Source organism: Hydractinia symbiolongicarpus, chromosome 8 (assembly GCF_029227915.1).
Source record: "Hydractinia symbiolongicarpus strain clone_291-10 chromosome 8, HSymV2.1, whole genome shotgun sequence".
Classification (NCBI taxonomy): Eukaryota; Metazoa; Cnidaria; class Hydrozoa; order Anthoathecata; family Hydractiniidae; genus Hydractinia; species Hydractinia symbiolongicarpus.
Genome location: NC_079882.1, coordinates 9420414 through 9440507, shown reverse-complemented (window position 1 = coordinate 9440507; position 20094 = coordinate 9420414). Strand labels below are relative to the sequence as shown.

At 35.1% G+C, this 20094-nt stretch overlaps 2 protein-coding genes across 3 annotated transcripts in view; both read left to right on the top strand.

Moving 5' to 3' along the window:
* LOC130655874 (cytoplasmic dynein 2 heavy chain 1-like) overlaps positions 1-15927 on the top strand; it is a 26237-nt gene extending 10310 nt beyond the window's left edge. For both annotated transcript variants that reach the window (XM_057458689.1, XM_057458688.1), the window contains exons 26-74: positions 77-300; positions 382-503; positions 594-802; positions 891-1067; positions 1141-1436; positions 1578-1860; positions 1942-2040; positions 2159-2319; positions 2399-2645; positions 2724-2875; positions 2955-3099; positions 3204-3606; positions 3839-4071; positions 4148-4514; positions 4611-4837; positions 4920-5057; positions 5426-5700; positions 5781-5904; positions 5983-6104; positions 6183-6269; positions 6357-6483; positions 6619-6870; positions 6959-7057; positions 7146-7269; positions 7372-7429; positions 7505-7610; positions 7728-7847; positions 7934-8068; positions 8158-8301; positions 8382-8468; positions 9230-9295; positions 9421-9471; positions 9586-9663; positions 9785-9916; positions 9991-10063; positions 10157-10266; positions 10349-10399; positions 10493-10618; positions 10808-11071; positions 11159-11240; positions 11320-11453; positions 11538-11606; positions 11787-11891; positions 11984-12100; positions 12209-12362; positions 12746-13007; positions 13315-13393; positions 13468-13584; positions 15686-15927. In XM_057458689.1, the coding sequence (XP_057314672.1) occupies positions 77-300; positions 382-503; positions 594-802; positions 891-1067; positions 1141-1436; positions 1578-1860; positions 1942-2040; positions 2159-2319; positions 2399-2645; positions 2724-2875; positions 2955-3099; positions 3204-3606; positions 3839-4071; positions 4148-4514; positions 4611-4837; positions 4920-5057; positions 5426-5700; positions 5781-5904; positions 5983-6104; positions 6183-6269; positions 6357-6483; positions 6619-6870; positions 6959-7057; positions 7146-7269; positions 7372-7429; positions 7505-7610; positions 7728-7847; positions 7934-8068; positions 8158-8301; positions 8382-8468; positions 9230-9295; positions 9421-9471; positions 9586-9663; positions 9785-9916; positions 9991-10063; positions 10157-10266; positions 10349-10399; positions 10493-10618; positions 10808-11071; positions 11159-11240; positions 11320-11453; positions 11538-11606; positions 11787-11891; positions 11984-12100; positions 12209-12362; positions 12746-13007; positions 13315-13393; positions 13468-13584; positions 15686-15844 (7572 nt within the window). In that variant the 3' untranslated portion in view covers positions 15845-15927. The remainder of the gene's footprint in view (positions 1-76; positions 301-381; positions 504-593; positions 803-890; positions 1068-1140; positions 1437-1577; positions 1861-1941; positions 2041-2158; positions 2320-2398; positions 2646-2723; positions 2876-2954; positions 3100-3203; positions 3607-3838; positions 4072-4147; positions 4515-4610; positions 4838-4919; positions 5058-5425; positions 5701-5780; positions 5905-5982; positions 6105-6182; positions 6270-6356; positions 6484-6618; positions 6871-6958; positions 7058-7145; positions 7270-7371; positions 7430-7504; positions 7611-7727; positions 7848-7933; positions 8069-8157; positions 8302-8381; positions 8469-9229; positions 9296-9420; positions 9472-9585; positions 9664-9784; positions 9917-9990; positions 10064-10156; positions 10267-10348; positions 10400-10492; positions 10619-10807; positions 11072-11158; positions 11241-11319; positions 11454-11537; positions 11607-11786; positions 11892-11983; positions 12101-12208; positions 12363-12745; positions 13008-13314; positions 13394-13467; positions 13585-15685) is intronic.
* Positions 15927-20094, top strand: LOC130655875 (acid-sensing ion channel 4-B-like). The gene has a single exon (XM_057458690.1). It carries the CDS (start codon positions 16331-16333, stop codon positions 16766-16768), a length of 438 nt encoding a protein of 145 aa, XP_057314673.1. The 5' UTR covers positions 15927-16330; the 3' UTR covers positions 16769-20094.

Below are 20094 nucleotides of genomic sequence, written 5' to 3'. Positions count from 1 at the left end.
CTTTAGTTCTGGATTGCTCATGGGTTTGCTATAATGGACATGTAATGGAACAAATTTTAAAATAATGTTTTTTTAGATTGAACTTGATGTCAATTCTGGCATTTTTATCACACTTAATCCAGCTGGTAAAGGTTATGGTGGCCGTCAGAAGCTACCAGATAATTTGAAACAGTTATTTAGACCAGTTGTTATGTCAAAACCTAACAATGAACTAATTGCAGAAGTTTTATTGTTTTCTGAGGGGTTTAAAGATGGCAAAAACCTTGGTAGAAAACTTGTTGCAATATTTACACTGGCAAGGTATCAGTTCAATTATGTATATACAGACTAACTTTAAAAAAAGCAAGCCCACGGTTTATTAAATTTATTTATTGTTTTTAGTGAGCTGTTATCACAGCAGCAGCATTATGATTGGGGATTACGTGCTCTGAAGACTGTCTTAAAAGGTTGTGGTAACATACTGCAAAGTGAGAAGCAAAAACAAAAAGGAGAGAAACGTAAAGGTACTTTTCCGTAACAACTTTACATGTAATTACATTTTATTTGCTTTGTTAGCTTTTTTTAATCTGTTTTTTCCTATATTTTATTTACAGTTGACATACAAACAGAAATCAAACTGGTTGTCCAAGCTCTGCGATTAAATACATTATCAAAGCTAACCTTCTCTGATTCTAAAAGATTTGATGCTTTGATCAAAGATGTTTTTCCTGGTATTAGCTTCCAAGATGTTGAGTATACTACTTTAAAAGAAGCACTTAAAGAAGCAATGAAGGAGATGGGTTTGGTGGAAAGTGCAGTGCAGGTAAATTCACAAATTTAGATTCTGTGTACTTCCTTATTCTTTTGCTTTATATTTACATCAAATACGTTTAATGTTGTGTTATTAATAGATAAAGAAGGCATTAGAGTTGTATGAACAACTGAGGCAAAGAATGGGTGTTGTGATTGTTGGCCCTAGTGGATCTGGAAAAAGTTGTCTCTGGAGAATTTTACGAAGTGCAATGGCAAAAATTGGTCAAACTGTTAAGCAATATACAATGAATCCCAAAGCAATGCCAAGAACGCAGGTGTGGGATGGTTCACTAAATTATAATAACCTATTTTATGTCTTTTTGACTAATAAAAATAATTTAAAATTAGTTACTAGGTCAAATCGACATGGATACTCGTGAGTGGTCAGACGGTGTGCTGACAAACGCAGCAAGACAAGTTGTGCGTGAACCACTGGAAGTGCAATCCTGGATTATATGTGATGGTGACATAGATCCTGAATGGATCGAGTCATTGAATTCTGTACTGGACGATAACCGATTGCTTACGATGCCTTCTGGAGAGCGTATTCAGTTTGGTCCAAATGTAAACTTCCTGTTTGAGACACATGATCTTAGTTCTGCTTCACCAGCTACAATATCGAGAATGGGAATGATATTTTTAAGGTAATATTCCTTTAATAGTTAATTGGTATTGTTGTTACATATTGTTAATGGATAGTGTGCTTATTATTGTTTAAGAACATTTTTATTATGTAATAGCTATCAAAGTATTGACTACTTTACTTGAGTTTTTGTATTATTTAGTAATGAAGACACAGATGTACAAGCCATCATCAAGTCATGGGTTGACCGGGAAGCAAGTGATAACAAGCTCTTAACTGGTTGGATCGATGATTACTTCATGAAAGCTTTGGATTTTGTTATAAAGCAGAATGATTTTGTTGTTGAGACCACATTGGTTGGTGCTGTTCTTAGTGGATTGTCTCATTTAAAAGGTGTAGCAGTTAAAGCAGAATTTGCATGTGCATTATTAAGAGGCTTGGGAGCAAACTTAAACGAAGAATCTAAGTTAGCATATGCTAAGGAGGTATAGAAATTATTTAACAAGCATTAAAAAAAGTATCATTGTTGTTAAATATTGTGGTCTACTTTTAGTTTATGTATTTAGTTGTTTCGATGGGTTGGAGAATCACTTCCTGATGCATCTCGCCCATTGGATACATATTATGACAAGAAAAAGGGAAGGTTGATGAGTTACCAATTGAAGGTTAGGATTGTACTTTTTATATAAAGAGCCTGCATCACTATTACAGCCTTTCCTAGTAGAAAACAGATTTTTATTGTCGTTATTTGTAAAGTAATCAAGACAGAATTCAATGTTTTAGGTACCAGATAATCTACGAGTTGAAAATTTTTCTTCGACTAAACTACCTGTTATTCTTACGCCCGATGTAAAAAGATACCTGGATTTCTTCTCGCTGTGGTTAAAAGCTGAGGATGCACGGCAACCTTTCATACTAGCAGGTCCAGAGGGATGTGGAAAAGAGTAAGTGATGCTCGCTACTATTTTCATTGTGCATATCTTTTAGATGATCCAACTCTATTTCCGAATTTTTGTTTGGTAGGTTGTTGCTGAATTACACTTTTGAGCAATTACGTTCAACACAAGTCGCAACAATTCATTGCAATGCTCAAACATCGCCATTACATGTGCTTCAAAAACTTGCACAGACCTGCATGACTATCAGTACCAATACTGGTCGTGTGTACAGGCCGAAAGATTGTGAACGCTTGATTTTATATTTGAAAGATATTAATCTGCCAAAACCAGATAAGTGGGGGACCAGTCAAATCGTTGCATTTCTACAACAGGTAAATTTATTTGTATGGTTTTTTATTTTATTTTTTTGTAGACTGAATGTTTCATGTTTATGTTGTGTATATTTTTAGGTGATAACCTATAATGGCTTTTACGATTTCAATCTTGAATGGGTTGGTTTGGATGGTGTACAGATTGTTGCATCTATGAACTCCTCCAGCTCTTTAGGAAGACACCAGCTAAGCTCAAGATTTACATCTATCGTGAGGATATGCTCCATTGGGTTTGTGATTTATCTCTATTAAAGAACAAATATTTTTCTTTTGTTAACTTATCTAAAGTCTTGGAAATTATGTATTTAGATATCCAAATAAAACTGAGTTGGAGACCATTTATACAGAATATCTGAAAGCTTTACTTCAAGATTCATATAAAAGTCATGCCATTTGGGGTTCAGAGAGAAACCTTAAGCAACTTTCAAAGTCAACTATACAGATCTACGAGCAGGTAACAGTTCATTTTGCTTCTTTAGTATATCTACTTTTTTATTAAATGAATTCAACAGATGATACATATAACATCAGTTGTAAAAGACAAAATATTTTGTTTAGGTTCGAGGTAAATTTACGGTTGACGACTACCCCCACTACATCTTTACTCCACGAGATGTAACACAATGGGTACTTGGTCTACTCAGATATGATATCTCAGATTCAACAGGAGATACTGCTGAAGGTCTTTTAAAGATTTGGGCTTATCAGGCAAAGAGGTTGTTTTCTGACCGTCTTGTAAGCAAGGACAGTTCTGACAAATTTGACAGCATGTTAGCATCTGTTATAAGAAACGACTGGTCTGTTACATTAGAGGATATTAAAAACACGTATTATGTGACATGGGGAACTGGCGGAGGTATATCACACACTGGAAATGTTGCTGGCTCTTTCGGTCGCCCCCTTGGCATGTTATCACGACCAGACTTCAAGCAAATTGTTGCAAAAGGTCTTGCTGCTTTTGGTAAGTGTTTTGGTTTAGTGTACCTATAGGTTTGTAAATTTGCTGCAATTAGAGGAATTAAATTTTCGCTTAAATGTACTAGATTTTCCATCCACGAAATTAAATTTACATATGTACACATTTTTCCTCTCTTGTTAATTATTTTCTCCATGATAACTGTATTTTGTAAAAGCAAATAAATGGTATGAATAAACTTACATTAGTAATAAATCAATGTTATTTCATTTTTCAGCTCGTGATACAAAGGAGATTGACTATCTGATATTTCGAGAAGTTCTTGAGACAGTTGCAAAGATTGATCGAGTTTTAACACAGCCAAGTGGTTCGCTTGTCTTGGCTGGTCGTAGCGGTGTTGGTCGAAGAACAGCTGTTATGCTTGTGGCTCACATGCACCAAGTTAATATTGTTAGTCCGAAAATTTCAAGAGGATATGGCGTAAAGCAGTTCAAAAACGACTTGAAAATAGTAAGTGATATTTGTTGAAATGTGTTTACTTAATTCAGTGGCGTTTAGTGTACTAATTAACCCTCTTTTAAATCAGGCAATGCAAAGTGCTGGCATTGACGGTGAACAAGTAATTTTATTGATTGAAGATCATCAGTTGGTCGAAGCAGAATTTCTAGAACTTATTAACAGTTTACTTTGCTCTGGTGACGTTCCTGGTCTTTACACATCTGAAGAATTGGACCCTCTCCTTGCTCCTCTGAGAGATCAAGCTTCACAAGACGGTTTCCGTGGGCCGATTCATGCATATTTTGCTCGGCGTGTGTTATGCAATTTACACATTGTGTTAATTATGGATTCTTCCTCATCAAATTTTGTTGTAAATTGTGAGGCTAACCCTGCGTTGTATAAATGTTGTTCTTTTCAATGGCTGGAAGGGTGGAACAAAAGTAGTATGTTAAAAAGTAAGAATTACATCCTAAACCTTCATCTTCGATTCAGTTATTTTTAATTTTATATTTATGTTTGTATTTGTATGTATAAATCATTTTTATTTTCAGTTCCAAAGATGTTACTTGAGCAGAAAAACAACATTAAGGATGTCAATTCGAAAGCATTGTACGACTTTCCAATTAATGAAAAACTTTGCGAACACTTCTATCTGATTCATCAAAGCTGCTTAAAAACTGGTGCAACTCCAAGACAATACTTGAACTTTTTGCAAAACTACATTAATGTTTTCACAAGCAAGAAAGATGGGATTGAAAAAAGAAGAAATCATCTACAGGTTTGTCTCCATTATAAACAATTTAATGTTTTTAATCCTACTGCTACTGCTGTTATATTTCCTTTTTTCCTCGACTATTTAGGGTGGTGTCTCAAAGTTAAATGAAGCCACCTCACTGGTTGATGATTTGAAGAAAAAAGCAGCCGAACAGAGCAAGTTACTATCTGAGAAACAAGCTGAAGCTGATGCAGCATTGAAGGGTATAACGCAGAGTATGCAGGTATTAAGTTTACTATGCAGTTGTTGAATATAATGAGCATTTTTGTCAGTAGTTAACACATGTAATGTTTTTATTCGAATAAAGTTATTTCAACATCCATGCTTTTGATATATTGATTGGCAAGGCCTGATTTTTTTAAAAAAATAAATAGTGTGATCGACTAATTAAATTACTGCGAGATTTCCCTAAAATTTCTATTTGTCATTTTATGAAAATGATATAATTTAGCATAGTCATTCGTTTTGAAATTAATGTACTGAAAAGTAACGTGGCAGAGTTTTACTTATAGTAGTTGTACCAATTTTTTTAAATATATGAAGTCTACTTCCTTTCCGAACTACTAAATTGAATTTCTTTGGTTACTTTAGAATGCAGGAGATCAGAAAACTGAAATGGAACGATTAAAAGAGAAACAAGGAGTCGAAGCTGAAAAGTTAGAAAAACGTAAGAAAGTAATCGAGGCAGAACTAAGCGAGATTGGACCATTGTTAGAAGAAGCGCAAAAAGCAGTTGGTGGAATCAAATCAGAATCCTTGAGTGAGATCAGGGCGCTTCGAATGCCTCCCGATGCTATCCGTGATATCCTAGAAGGGGTTTTACGTTTGATGGGAATCATGGATACATCATGGGTGAGCATGAGAAGGTTGGTATTTAAAAATGATTAAATTATACCATGTGGGTATTGTGAGTAGCATCTATTACTTAGCTTGTTGCTGTTTTTAGCTTTTTGGCTAAACGAGGTGTAAAGGAAGAGATTTGCAACTTCGATGCGCACAATGTGTCACCTGAAGTTCGAGAAAATGTGGAGGAATTATTAAAGAGTAAAAAATCATCTTTTGATCCCAAGGTGCGTGGGTTTCTGTATTACATTTATTTATTTATTACATTACATTTAATTATAGTGTAATTACTATTTTGTGTGCAGGTTGCTAAACGTGCTAGTGTGGCTGCCGCGCCTCTTGCTGCATGGGTGAGAGCGAACATTCAATATTCTAAAGTGCTGGAAAAGATTGAACCGTTAGAGAAAGAACAAGCTGACTTACAGAAGTATGCATTGTGTTTGATTAAGGAATCTTGTCGCCCTTCACATTTCAGTTTTGCGATGATAATTCTCTTTATTTCCAGGGGTATTGACAAGTCGCAACAACGTCTGGATAAATTAGGAAAAGCGTTAGATACAGTCGATAAGAAAGTTGCAGACATGAAAGGAAAGTAAGTAGTCATATATTTTTATAATTTTTCAAATTCGACTTTAACTATTTTTTTTTGTTTATAAGCACAAAATTACCTTCATTGCAGATTTGAAAAGCGAACTCAAGAAGCTGCCAAACTGAAAGTTGATGTGGATAAAGCTCAAGAGACGATTACGGCTGCTGAAACATTGGTTGGGAAGCTGCAAGGCGAATTTAAAAGATGGTCAGTGCAGGTGAGTCAAATATAAACTCTAGTTTGTGTTAATCGGTACAGTATTTATCCTAACTATGCGTTTAAAACATGTCGACTAGCTTGATTTTAACGCATTTATAAAATGGAATCATCATCGGGATTTTCTTTTATTAAGGTTGGCGAGCTTACCAAGGAAACTGAACAGCTTCCTGCCCGTTCACAGCTGGCTGCTGGATTTATCACCTACCTTGGTTGTCAACCGGAAAATGTTCGTCGCAAATTTGTCAACAAATGGTGCCAAATCGTTGGAATAGAAGAGTTTGATTTGAAGAAATATTTAACCTCGGAGAGTGAACAGTTAGTTTGGAAAGGAGAAGGGTTACCATCTGATGTACTGTCAATGGAGAATGCACTGATTATTTTGAAAGTAAGTAAAACGATGATCGAGCACTTTTTCTTTTCTCTTCTCTGGTTCGTCCAACTTCTTTTATTTTCATCAACTTTACCTTTTACAGGATTCCGGTTGTCCATTTTTGGTTGATCCATCACAGCAAGCTACGGAGTGGCTGAAACACCACATGAAAGACCAACGTTTGGAAGTCGTCAATCAACAGGTATAGTAGTTCATACACGGTACATTTTTAATATATTTATTCTACATATTTACTTGCATCAAACTATTATGCGATTGTTTTGTTTTAGGATGCAAACTTTGTGACATCACTTGAACTTGCAGTCCGATTTGGCAAGACGCTGGTTATTCAGGAGGTTGATGGCGTTGAACCGATCCTGTACCCGATTTTAAGGAAGGATTTTGTTAGCCAAGGTAAGTATTAAGGATTCTAAAGCTTGACTCATAACAATCTCATTCTGTGGAACATGGCCTGCAATAGGTTATCATTTCTAAATACATCTATTGTTTTAATAGGTCCACGTTATGTAGTTCAAGTGGGTGAAAAAACGGTTGATTATAATGAGAGTTTCAGGTAATTTAACATTTCCTTTTACCTCCCTGTATTGAATTATTATTTGATTTTACAATGTTTACACTTTTTCTTTAGAGTGTTCTTAACTACACGTAATCCTAATCCAGAGCTCACACCCGACATTGCATCGGTTATAAACGAAGCAAACTTTACAACAACAAGAGCTGGCCTGACTGGGCAGGTGCGTTGGGATTTCTAGATACACATAAATAATTAACCCTCGACAGGATTAAAATCTCTTTGACTAGAAGATACCAGATACTTTGACCAGTTGGTGTATACTGTCTTTTTTATTTAGCTTCTTGCGTTAATATTACAACTCGAGAAACCGCAGTTGGAAGTAAAGAAAACAGAATTGCTTCATAAGGAAGAAGAATTAAAGATCCAGCTAGCAGAGTTAGAAGAATCGTTATTAGAGGTTATTTTACTTTGCAGATTAATATCCTTATATTTACTGCTCATATGAATTTTAAATGTATCTATGCATGTGTTGTTTTGTTGTAGTCACTTGCAAATGCCGAAGGAAACATACTCGACAACAAAGAGCTTCTCGATTCGCTCAATAAAACGAAATCAAGCAGTAGTACCATCACACAATCGTTACAAGACGCTCATCAAATTCAAGTTACACTTGACAAGGTACGGGTAGCGCAAGATTAGTCCTTCAAATGTTGGAATTGATTATCGGTTACCAATAAATGTCATAATTTCTCCCTATTTTTACTTAGGAGCGAGATGCTTATCTTCCACTGGCTGAGCACGGCAGCGCTATGTATTTTGCAATCTGCGACCTGGCGAAGGTCAACAATATGTACAGATTTAGTCTGGCCTCTTTCTTAGAGTTATTTAGAAGAGCGCTTAAATCTGCTAAGGTATGAAAAAAGTTACGTCAAACGTACTTATCACTGTGGCCTCGGAGTGTGGGAGATTTTATTTTTCGTGCATTTTTTAGGACGCTCAGGGGAAGGAAAGAACGAGCGTGTTAAAGAATACTGTTCAAACTTTGGTGTACGAATACATAAGCAGATGTCTATTTAAGGTATGCTGACTAATTATTAATAATTTTACATATATTTACCACATAATATACTTTCAGTTCCCTAATTTCGCGAAGATTAATTTTTGCAAATTTCGCGAATTTTTATCTATTCACAAAACTCTGTCTGCTTGCGCAAAAATTCCTGGAAAGGTTAATTTTGCGAAAAATTTTTTTGCGAGATTACTAGAAGCCACTTATTCGCTAATATTAATCTAGCCAAGTTGGTTTAAAATTTAGGTTCCTTGCTAAATCTTAAAATTGGCGATTTAAGATTTGTACGTGGGTAAAAAAAAAACGTAAAAATATATGCGGAGTAAAAAAAAATAAAAACGATTACTACAAAGATTAAAAAGCTTATAGGCAAAGACAAAAAGCTCAAACAGATCTGCAAACCTGCACCATCACTTCAAAACTAAAATGGCCTCCGTAGCATGTTTCCGTTGTTTATCCGTATTCTGTGTGTTCACAATGGTTGCGCGAAGCTTTTTTCAGAAAAATATTATTACACAGTCCGATTTTTACGGACTTTGCGCCTAATTTCGGAATAATTTCGAAGTTTTTCTTTTTCGATATTAACCTTCGTGGTACGAACAAGTTCAATTTAAGTTAAGTTCAGTTATCTAAATAAATAGGCGTGAAATAATTTAAAATTCCGAAGCAGTGAAAATAATAAGACTGATATGTGAAAAATAAACCTTCGTGAAATACATCTATCGAAATGCACCAACTTAAAATACTAATTATACGATTTTGTGTTTTAGGCGGATCGACAGATGTTTGGTCTTCATCTTGTGCATGGTATCTACCCAGACATGTTTGAAAAGCAGGTACGTTGAGTGTGCAGCCTTTTGATTTAATGTTAATTATTTGAACTGGTCGTGCTACGAAATTTCTGTACACTTTTTAAACAAATATAACAAAATATAGTTTGTTAATATTTCTTTTTTTTTAGGAGTGGGAGTATTTCTGTGGAATGATTGTCAGTGCTGTTCTCCAAAGAAGAGTAAAATATAATACATATTTGTTTTTATCATGTTAGAATCATGAAGAAGAAAAAGAGTTTGTTTGTTTTAATGATTCTTTAAAGCATTAATATGCTCTTTTTTATTTTTTCAAGGAATCTTTGCTTGGTATGGGGAAATCACTACCAGATTGGGTTGACGAAGAAAGACTGTCTGCTCTATCATCCTTTAAGGTATTTTTTTTTATACTCTGTGGGAAAGTTGTTCCATTTGTGTTTGTTTTATCCTATTTATATTTCTTACTAGTTTGTAATGTGAAATTAATTAACTGACAACTATTTTTATGATTTCTAGAACACTTTCAGTAACCTTTTCAATTCACTTGACTTAACTAATCAGTCGTTATGGTCTGGTTTCGGCAAGAGTTCGCAATGTGAACAAGAATTCCCATCTTCGCTTACTAATAAAGTGTCAGCGTTTCAACGGGTGAGCTTATTTCTTACTATTCCTCCCTATATATCAATGGTAAGGAGATGTTATTAAATGCGATTGTCTTTTAGGTGTTAGTTGTACAGGCGTTGAGACCAGATCGTTTACAAAGTGCAATGAACTCGTTCGCGTCCAAAGCGTTGGGTAGGAAAATATATTTTATGTACAGTAAATAACCTACGTGTCTTCATACCTATCTGAGGTTTTAATAATGCCATTTCTCACCCTTTCTTACAGGTTTGAAGGCTTTAGCTGCGTCTTCGGTGAATTTAAAACGACTAGTAAAAGAAACGACAGCTAAGGAACCAATTTTAATCCTCATTTCACCTGGTTCTGATCCTTCACAGGTTATTCTTGTTACTTGTAGTCGGTTAAATTTGGTTTTATGTAATAATTATATTCTTACAAAGTGACATGAATGCTGTTTAGGAATTGCAAGAATTGGCTGATCAAACAGTTGGCCATGATAGGTACCACCAGGTGACAATTTTAAACTATATTTTTCTCATCAGTATCACGTCTCGCCACCTTGTGTAGCTTCATATTCGTGACATTTTTGATCACGTTTTTCAGGTTGCAATGGGTCAAGGTCAAGCCGAAATAGCAATGAAGTTACTTTCTGACTGCTCTAAAAATGGAGACTGGTTGTGTTTGAAGAATCTTCATTTAGTAACAGCATGGTTGCCTAAACTGGAAAAAGTGAGATATTTCTGTCCCTTTCATTCTTTCGTTCGTTCATTCATTTGTTTGTTCATTCATTTATTTATTCATTCATTCACTCATTTATCAATTCATTCATTTCCTAATCCATTTATTATACATCTACCCATTCACTCATTTATTCATTCACCCACTCATTCATTGATTGACTACTTCACTTCACTTTAGGTTTTAAATAGTCTTCAACCAAATGAAGGATTTCGGTTATGGCTCACTACAGAAACACATCCGAAGTTTCCTACTATATTGTTGCAGTCAAGTTTGAAGGTGACATTTGAAGCCCCACCTGGTATAAAAAAGAATATGCTGCGCTCTTACGAAAGTTGGAGTCCAAACTTTGTCCAGCAAAACTCAAGTTCACGAGCACAGACCCTGTTTGCGTTGGCTTGGTTTCACGCCCTTGTTGAAGAACGAAGAAATTACATTCCACAGGCTAGTTGACTTTTTCTAATGACTTTTTCAAGTGACTTTTATAAGTGCGTCTGTGAGTCACTCTGACGAATAACCGCTTCTTTTAAGGGTTGGACAAAGTTTTACGAATTTTCGATGGCAGATTTACGTGCTGGTGCAGATATTATCGACCGACTTTACAAAGCCGCGGGTAAGACATCATCTGGTATTTTAATTTCACATTTATTATTTATTTCAGCTTGACTTCAACTTTTTTCTTATTTTCACAGGTTCCAAATCCATCAAGTGGGACTTTTTACACGGACTTTTTGAGAATGCGATTTATGGTGGTCGCGTTGATAATAATTTTGACGTGAGAGTACTATCAGCATATCTTCAGCAATATTTTTCGGATTCTTTGTTGGTATGTTGACTGCTTTTTAGTTTTTGTGCAACAATGAATTTGCTGTAAGGATTACTATGATAACACGTACTCCTTATTTCTTAGAGCGGTGCAAGAAGCAAAAGTAAATTGTTTCCAGATAACATCGCCATACCTGCATCGTCTAACTACAAGGTGGGCTAGGTTATTGGAAAACATTTTGTTGATGTAGTTGTTTTTTTACTTTTTTATTTGTTTGTTTGTTTTGTTTTGTTTTTCTTAATTAACTAATTTGCTTTTTTTTCAGGGTTTTTTCATTTTTTTTTTTGTTTTTTTGGTGTATTGAATTTTAAGAACGCTTATATTTTTTTTCAGGAATTCACTGATGTTGTTGTAAATCTACCTGACGAAGACAAGCCATCTTTTTTCGGTTTACCTTCTAATATTGAACGCTCCGCCCAACGTATTGTTAGTGGCCAAGTGAGTAGACCTATCAACACTGCTGTTTAAAATATTTAAGGTTGTAGACTGTTGTGAATACTTTTACGTATTTTACGTCTTTATCGTGTTAGGTTATTTCTCAATTGAAGATACTGATGAGATCAGATATATCTGCTCATAAATTTGATAAAGAAAAATGGGGAAGTGAACTTGCTCCGATATTGAATTTATGGAAGAAACTAAACCAGGTATTTAATAAAATATTAGTGAAAGATTCATAACAAACGTTTTTCACCTTTATATTGTATTTTTTTATTTTGTTACGTCTTTTAAATATGTTAAAAAAATTTCTTAAGGGCTCTCAAACGTTACAACAGAAGGTACACGCGCCGGTGGATAACGAAAATACACAACCAGTAGAATCATTCGTACGTTTGGAACATTACAATGCTGTTTTGCTTGTTCAGCATGTTCATGCGACTCTTTCTTCGCTTGCAAAAGTCATTAAAGGTAAATCAGTTCGTATTTGGCCAAGCAAAGCTCTATCGTGTTAGGCTTATGTAGTTAAGGTGTATTTACCGACTTGTAGCCTTGTGCTAAAGCGATCGTGTCCAGTGCGGAAAGTTTTCAGTTCAAACCCTGGTCGAGTCATGCCAGAGACTAGTGTGAATGAAAGTGTGAATCTATCCTTCCTGCAAAGCGTATAACGTGAAAATAGGATTGATATCTCAGGAGATTTTCTAGTTGAGCGATGACTGTGCTTGCACGACTTTCATAACTCAGATGGAAGCTTTAAATGCACCAGGACCCTCGTTAATAGCAGTACCAATAGGAACTTAACAGGCTATCAATTTTAATAATAATACTAATAAAAATAATGTTTCGATTACTAGGGACACAACTGGTAACTCCAACAGTTCAGAAAATGGCAGTTTCATTGATGCATCATGAAACTCCTCAATGTTGGAGTAAAATGTGGGAAGCTGGTCCTGAAGATCCTGTGCTGTGGTTGAAAGGTGCCATGCAGAAAACGTTGGCGTTGGCCTCTTGGCTAGAAAAAACTAATTCCAAAACCTTGCTGTCAGACAAGCTTGATCTAGCAGAATTATTTCACCCAGACACCTTTCTCAACGCCTTGAGACAACAAACGGCTAGGTAGGTTCATACAATTTGAATTTTGCTGTGTTATAGTTACTTGGTGAAAGCAGGGTATCAACGGGGGTGGAGGTTAAAATATCAGAAAAAAAGACAGGAATATCACCAGAAAATTCAAATGGTCAATCGGAAGTATTTTCATTTTTTAAATGCTTGTAATTTTTTTAGCCGAAAATGGCTTGAAAAATTTCGGCAATTTTAGTTGAAGAATAGCTGGAAAAAAAGGAGTTAATATTAAGTGAATGTTAACTTTTTAAAAAATGGCGATTTTGGCAACCAGGCTATTTACCAGTGTTTCATATTTCAGGACAACTTCGACACCAATGGATCAACTAAAAATTGTGTCTACTTGGAAGGCTACCTCTTTGTCGAAGAACGCGGTGAAGGTACTGCATTTACTGATTTTATTTTGTAGAAAAATTTTATCAAGCATCCCAATTTTATTTTTTGTGTTAATTAGATTGGTGGATTGCAATTAGAAGGATGTACATTCGACGGTAACAACCTAGCTGAAAACGAACGCAATTCTCCAAGTGTTTCTTCTGTCCCACCATGCACTGTAGCCTGGATACCGAAGGTGATTATTTATTAATTTGCATTTACCCGCTATTTGATGTTTGTTTGTACAACTTCTTATTGTTTTCGTAAAACTATCGTCATTTCATCTTCATCTCACTGGCTTGTTTATCTAAAATTTCACTTTTTGTATACCGTCATAATTATTTGTATGCCATTGTAATTCTCGTTTATTTTTCTCATTCTCATAGTCACGCATTTTCATTTACAAACTACAATTTTACATTATAATAAGTAATGTTTGTTGATTGTAAATATTAAACGTTCGGTGATAATGGCGTTGTTTGTGAAGGTACTAACAGCACATTGAGATAACAGGAGCAGATTTCAAATTGCAGCAGATGGGGATGGCGTCCTCTAGAGCAAAAAAGATGACTCGCCTCGACTCCGTTGAGTTAAACAGAATTGATAGCCAATCGTTAGATGGTGAAATCAAGACAGTTTCTTTAAATTCTGTTGAAAAAAATGTTGACTCGTTAACAATCCATGGTATTCCTCGAATAATAACGAGTAATTCGAAAGTCGAGAAGTTGTTTTGGTTATCTTTATTCCTCTTCTGCTTTTGTTATTGCGCATACTCTGCTATGCGAGCGTTAAAGGCGCACTACTCTCGCGATACGTTCCTGCACGTCTCTACGAAGACTGTTCACGAAATGCCATTCCCAAGCGTGACGATTTGTAACAAAATAAAACATAATGCAAAGGAAAAATTGTTGCCTGGTATAACTGTTGATATGGATACAGAAACCGTATTTAGTAAAGGCTTTGTCAGGAATGAGAGTTCAAACCGCCTTGGAAAATTAAATTTCGTCAATTTTGATGAATTTTCAATTGGATATGATAAAATCATAAGAAACGTTCCACGGGCATGTCGATTTGGTTACAAAACGGACTGTAGTTTGTCATATTTCAGTTTAACATACGATATACCTGGATGCATCACGTTTAACGCCCGTGGAAACTTGAAACAAATATTTCCTGGAAGTCAGCATGGTGTGAAGTTGATTGTTTATGTAAATCATACCAGTACTCAGGAAGAAGAGGTTGACTTCTTAGATGACAATAACGACATCTCTATTGTTGTTCATGATCCGAAGGTATTTCCCAACCTGTGGAGTAAAAGCTTCAGCGTTGAAACTGGTCTTCACAACAAAGTCGCTATCACGAAAAAGAGGGTCAGCTTAAAGAGAGCACCATTTGCTTCGCAGTGTGTTAACCAAGTAGACAGACCAGAATTAAAAGTCTTTCCAGGAAGGTATACAACTCAAAACTGCCTGTCCTCCTGTTCAATCTACCACTGTTACGACGCGTGCGGTGATGTGCCGGACTCGTTTCAACGATATTTCACGTACAAATCATTTCCGCGAAAAATGAAGAAAAATTTAACTTGTGTGAACCATCACGAAAAAACGTTTTTCAGAAAGGCGAGGGAATTGTGTGATTGTCCTCTATCGTGCGAAGAAGTTATTTACGACACCACTATATCTGTGTCAAAATGGCCGACGAATAATTACAAGAACAAGTTGAGGAAGTACTTTAAAAAAGACACTAGTCACTCATCAAGTGAAGATTTTTTTTCCAACAATTTCTTGTTGCTCTCCGTGTATTTTGAAGATTTTTTGTACAAAAAGGAAGTGGAAAAGGAGAAGTATAGTTTTGATAATTTGATGGGCGATCTTGGTGGTCAAGCTGGGTTGTACATGGGTGCCTCCATTTTTTCCGTCATAGAGTTGTTAATGATCTTTGTGCTGATGGTTGTTACAAAACTTGCTTCTTTTGTAAAATCATTTTTAGTATACAGGAAGTAGTGTAAATATGAAGCAAAATATGACGTACGAACATAATTTTAGTTGTTGTTGTTGTTGTTGTCAACATCTTCATCGTTTTTACCTCGGCTCGTAGGTCACTCGTACATGCTTATTAGAGTTAACAAAAGAACAGGAAAGTACTGGCATTGCGTTATGCTGTGCGTTAAAAGACATTCAAGTTTTGATCCTAACTGCCAGCTCGTTCGTTTCCAGACGAAAGAGGGAATTGTAGGAAAAACCATTAACATATCAAGATTACTCAATCGGTATTATTTTTCCCTTTCTTTTTTTTAGAATCAAGCTGATCCACACAGTCCTGATGAGTGTATCGTCCTGCCAGTCTACTGCACAATCACTCGTGAGAAGATTGTTGCTCAACTTAGCGTTCCTTGTGGTGGTGATCAACAAAAGTGGATAAAGTCAGGCGCAGCATTATTTCTGAAGAATGAATGATTTTGTGTTGATATTCTTGAGAGCACTGCATTTGTATTTACATGCACAAGATTGGGATTAAAAGTAAAAAAATTATAAATTAAACAAATATTTCCTGGAAGTCAGCATGGTGTGAAGTTGATTGTTTATGTAAATCATACCAGTACTCAGGAAGAAGAGGTTGACTTCTTAGATGACAATAACGACATCTCTATTGTTGTTCATGATCCGAAGGTATTTCCCAACCTGTGGAGTAAAAGCTTCAGCGTTGAAACTGGTCTTCACAACAAAGTCGCTATCACGAAAAAGAGGGTCAGCTTAAAGAGAGCACCATTTGCTTCGCAGTGTGTTAACCAAGTAGACAGACCAGAATTAAAAGTCTTTCCAGGAAGGTATACAACTCAAAACTGCCTGTCCTCCTGTTCAATCTACCACTGTTACGACGCGTGCGGTGATGTGCCGGACTCGTTTCAACGATATTTCACGTACAAATCATTTCCGCGAAAAATGAAGAAAAATTTAACTTGTGTGAACCATCACGAAAAAACGTTTTTCAGAAAGGCGAGGGAATTGTGTGATTGTCCTCTATCGTGCGAAGAAGTTATTTACGACACCACTATATCTGTGTCAAAATGGCCGACGAATAATTACAAGAACAAGTTGAGGAAGTACTTTAAAAAAGACACTAGTCACTCATCAAGTGAAGATTTTTTTTCCAACAATTTCTTGTTGCTCTCCGTGTATTTTGAAGATTTTTTGTACAAAAAGGAAGTGGAAAAGGAGAAGTATAGTTTTGATAATTTGATGGGCGATCTTGGTGGTCAAGCTGGGTTGTACATGGGTGCCTCCATTTTTTCCGTCATAGAGTTGTTAATGATCTTTGTGCTGATGGTTGTTACAAAACTTGCTTCTTTTGTAAAATCATTTTTAGTATACAGGAAGTAGTGTAAATATGAAGCAAAATATGACGTACGAACATAATTTTAGTTGTTGTTGTTGTTGTTGTCAACATCTTCATCGTTTTTACCTCGGCTCGTAGGTCACTCGTACATGCTTATTAGAGTTAACAAAAGAACAGGAAAGTACTGGCATTGCGTTATGCTGTGCGTTAAAAGACATTCAAGTTTTGATCCTAACTGCCAGCTCGTTCGTTTCCAGACGAAAGAGGGAATTGTAGGAAAAACCATTAACATATCAAGATTACTCAATCGGTATTATTTTTCCCTTTCTTTTTTTTAGAATCAAGCTGATCCACACAGTCCTGATGAGTGTATCGTCCTGCCAGTCTACTGCACAATCACTCGTGAGAAGATTGTTGCTCAACTTAGCGTTCCTTGTGGTGGTGATCAACAAAAGTGGATAAAGTCAGGCGCAGCATTATTTCTGAAGAATGAATGATTTTGTGTTGATATTCTTGAGAGCACTGCATTTGTATTTACATGCACAAGATTGGGATTAAAAGTAAAAAAATTATATGGTGTGAACTTACTTAAGCGCTGTAACCTTGTTTATCTACTATAGATTCAAAAGTTGTCAGATTTTTACCTGGTTTCTTTTATTCCAATCAAGACCTAAAAAACCTCTGCTATATCTGAAAAGTGAAGAAAAGAAAAAAACGCAGAAAATTACAACCAGTCAAAGTCTGAGAGCTAAATTTTCGCAAACATTTTGTGCGATTTCCTTTTTTGAGTGGAAAGTTCCACAATTCTTGTGCATACTATTCTTTTACATAGTTTTTAATTCATGTTTTATATTTATTACACGTCTTTTTTACAATGTTTTCTTTACTTGAGGCTGAGATTGTAGGTACTTGTAACCACTAACTTACAAGATATCGAGAAAATTAAAAAAACGTATGTAGATAGATAGTGGTCTCCTGCCAAAAAGTACTTTTAAGGTAAAACGGATCTGACTCCATAAATTTTATGAAAATCTTCCTTAAAGTTAAGAAACTTAAAGGCTGAACTTAGAAATGCATGTTTCTTTCGATAAAGAACGCGTGTACTATGTTATTCGTAACAATTTTTGCATGAATTTTAACCTTCGGGTGATCTAGTGTGTTTTTCTCTCTCGATATTACAAACGTTTTTTCGCGTGATAACTTTACTGATTTTAGCGCAAGTGTGCAAAACTTACTACAAAATTATAACTTGTCATGGAGGGTAACCGGCTTTCAAAATCTGTTAAGAAGCAATCTTTAAAATAATTAAAATTTAGTTATTTAAGGAAAAATGTATATACCATGTAGCATTTGAATAATTGTAATTATAGTTAGATTATAGTAAATATGTTTGTTAAGTTAGAAAGAATAATAACATTTGAAACGTTTGTGTTAACTGCTGAATTGTTGCAAAAAAAAATTATCTGATCTCAATATTTATCAAACTACTTATTATCGTTAACAAATGTGTCAACAAGATTGATCACATGATAAACGAAAAAATAGTGATATGAGCATATGACACCATTCTTACGTCTACGGTTTTCAACATTTACTCTACAGGCACTTTGAGAACCATCCAGATTAGGTCAAGAGACCGTCATCCAGTCAACCTGCTAGATTCTTTGCCACTGCTAAGATACAAATTTCAAAATAAAAGCGAGATTAATCTTAAGGAATTAAAACTATGACCAATAACAGATCAAACTGGTACAGCTGTCTATTAGACGTCCAAATTTATTTCAAAATATCTACAGCCTCTATAAAAAAATGATTACGTCATTGATGATTGTTCCAGACTAGTCGATAAAGCCCGTGGAAAAATCCACTTAGACAGGATAACAGTAAAAAAGAACCGTTACTTAAATTTTGATGACATCAGCAAGGATCTGTCAAGAGACAAAATATTTTTTCTTGGAAATTTGTTTTCACGTTGCCTCTATTGTGTAGAGCTTAAACTGCTGATCAAGAAAATGTATATGATCATGTGGTTTTGATAAGCGGTTAATGAGATATAAGGGTTTAAAATGTTTGCTGACGTCAGCAATTGCCCCTCAAAACCCCAAAAAATATTTTGTAGAAATTTGTATACCTGTTTCCTTCATCGTACAGATCTTGAAACGATGATCAAAAAGATGTATAGGATTATGTACTTTTGACAAACAGTTTATTAAGGTATGAAGGTTTTTTGATGACGTCATCAACCCGTCCATTTCGAAACGGACTTGGGGACTCAGGTTTGGGAAACTTACCCAAATTGATACTAGGTGGTCCTTAGTTACCCATGCAGTGAAAAGAACAATGACGTCACCACCTCGTTTTCGAGTTATTTGCCCTCAAAGTTTTAAGTGCACTGTAACGGCTTCATTAATTTAATATAGGATATTGACGTTAAAGTAGTGTTATTGACGTCGCGCCGTAACGTCAGAAAATTTAACATATTAGACATGCATTTTTCGGTTACTTCAAAGAAAATTTCGGTAAGATCAAAGGAAAATGAACATATCCACTTTGCCTGTTACAGACACACGGAACTGGCGTATTATTATAGAGACTAGTCGATTAGGCCCGTGGAAAAATCCACTTAGGCAGAAAAACAATTGAAAAGTTCTGTCATTTGAATTTTGATGACATCAGCAAATATTTCAGTATATTGAATATGCCTTTTACTAAAAAAAATAATCTGAAAATGCATAAAAAGAAAGTATATAAGTCATAATTTAACAAAAAAGTTCTTAAAATCTAACACAAAATATCAAATGTCAAATCGCATGAAATCCTCCCAACAAAACTTCAGACAAAATATGAAAAACAACGGCGTGCAAGGTGTAAAATCTAGTTAGTAGAAAGTTACAACATTGACAGTCACAACCCAGACAGTTACGACAACAATAATAATAATAATGTCAGAAATAACACATATCTCAAATATGTATACATCTTATTATGTGATTATGTTGAAAACCTTCAATATTTTAATCTAAAGTGTCGAAAAGAAAGGCTTGCAACAGTAAGCACAGATCTATGAAATAAGTTCTTTACGCATTTTAAACAATATCAAAAAGCCAAACTTAAACAAACACAAAACACCTAAAAACAAAAAGTTAAACTTTGAAAAATCATTTATTCGGTTGCATACCATCCTCTCCCGCAAAAATATGCACAAAATGTAAAAATTAACCGGTTAACAAAACAATTTTTTGTCTAATGATCCGTACTGACTTTACCAAACATTTTAACCTGAAATGTCGAAAAAGCAATATGCAAGGAGTAAATTTCAAATCAACAAAAATCATTATTTTGAAAACATTGTATATATATATGGTCCTTC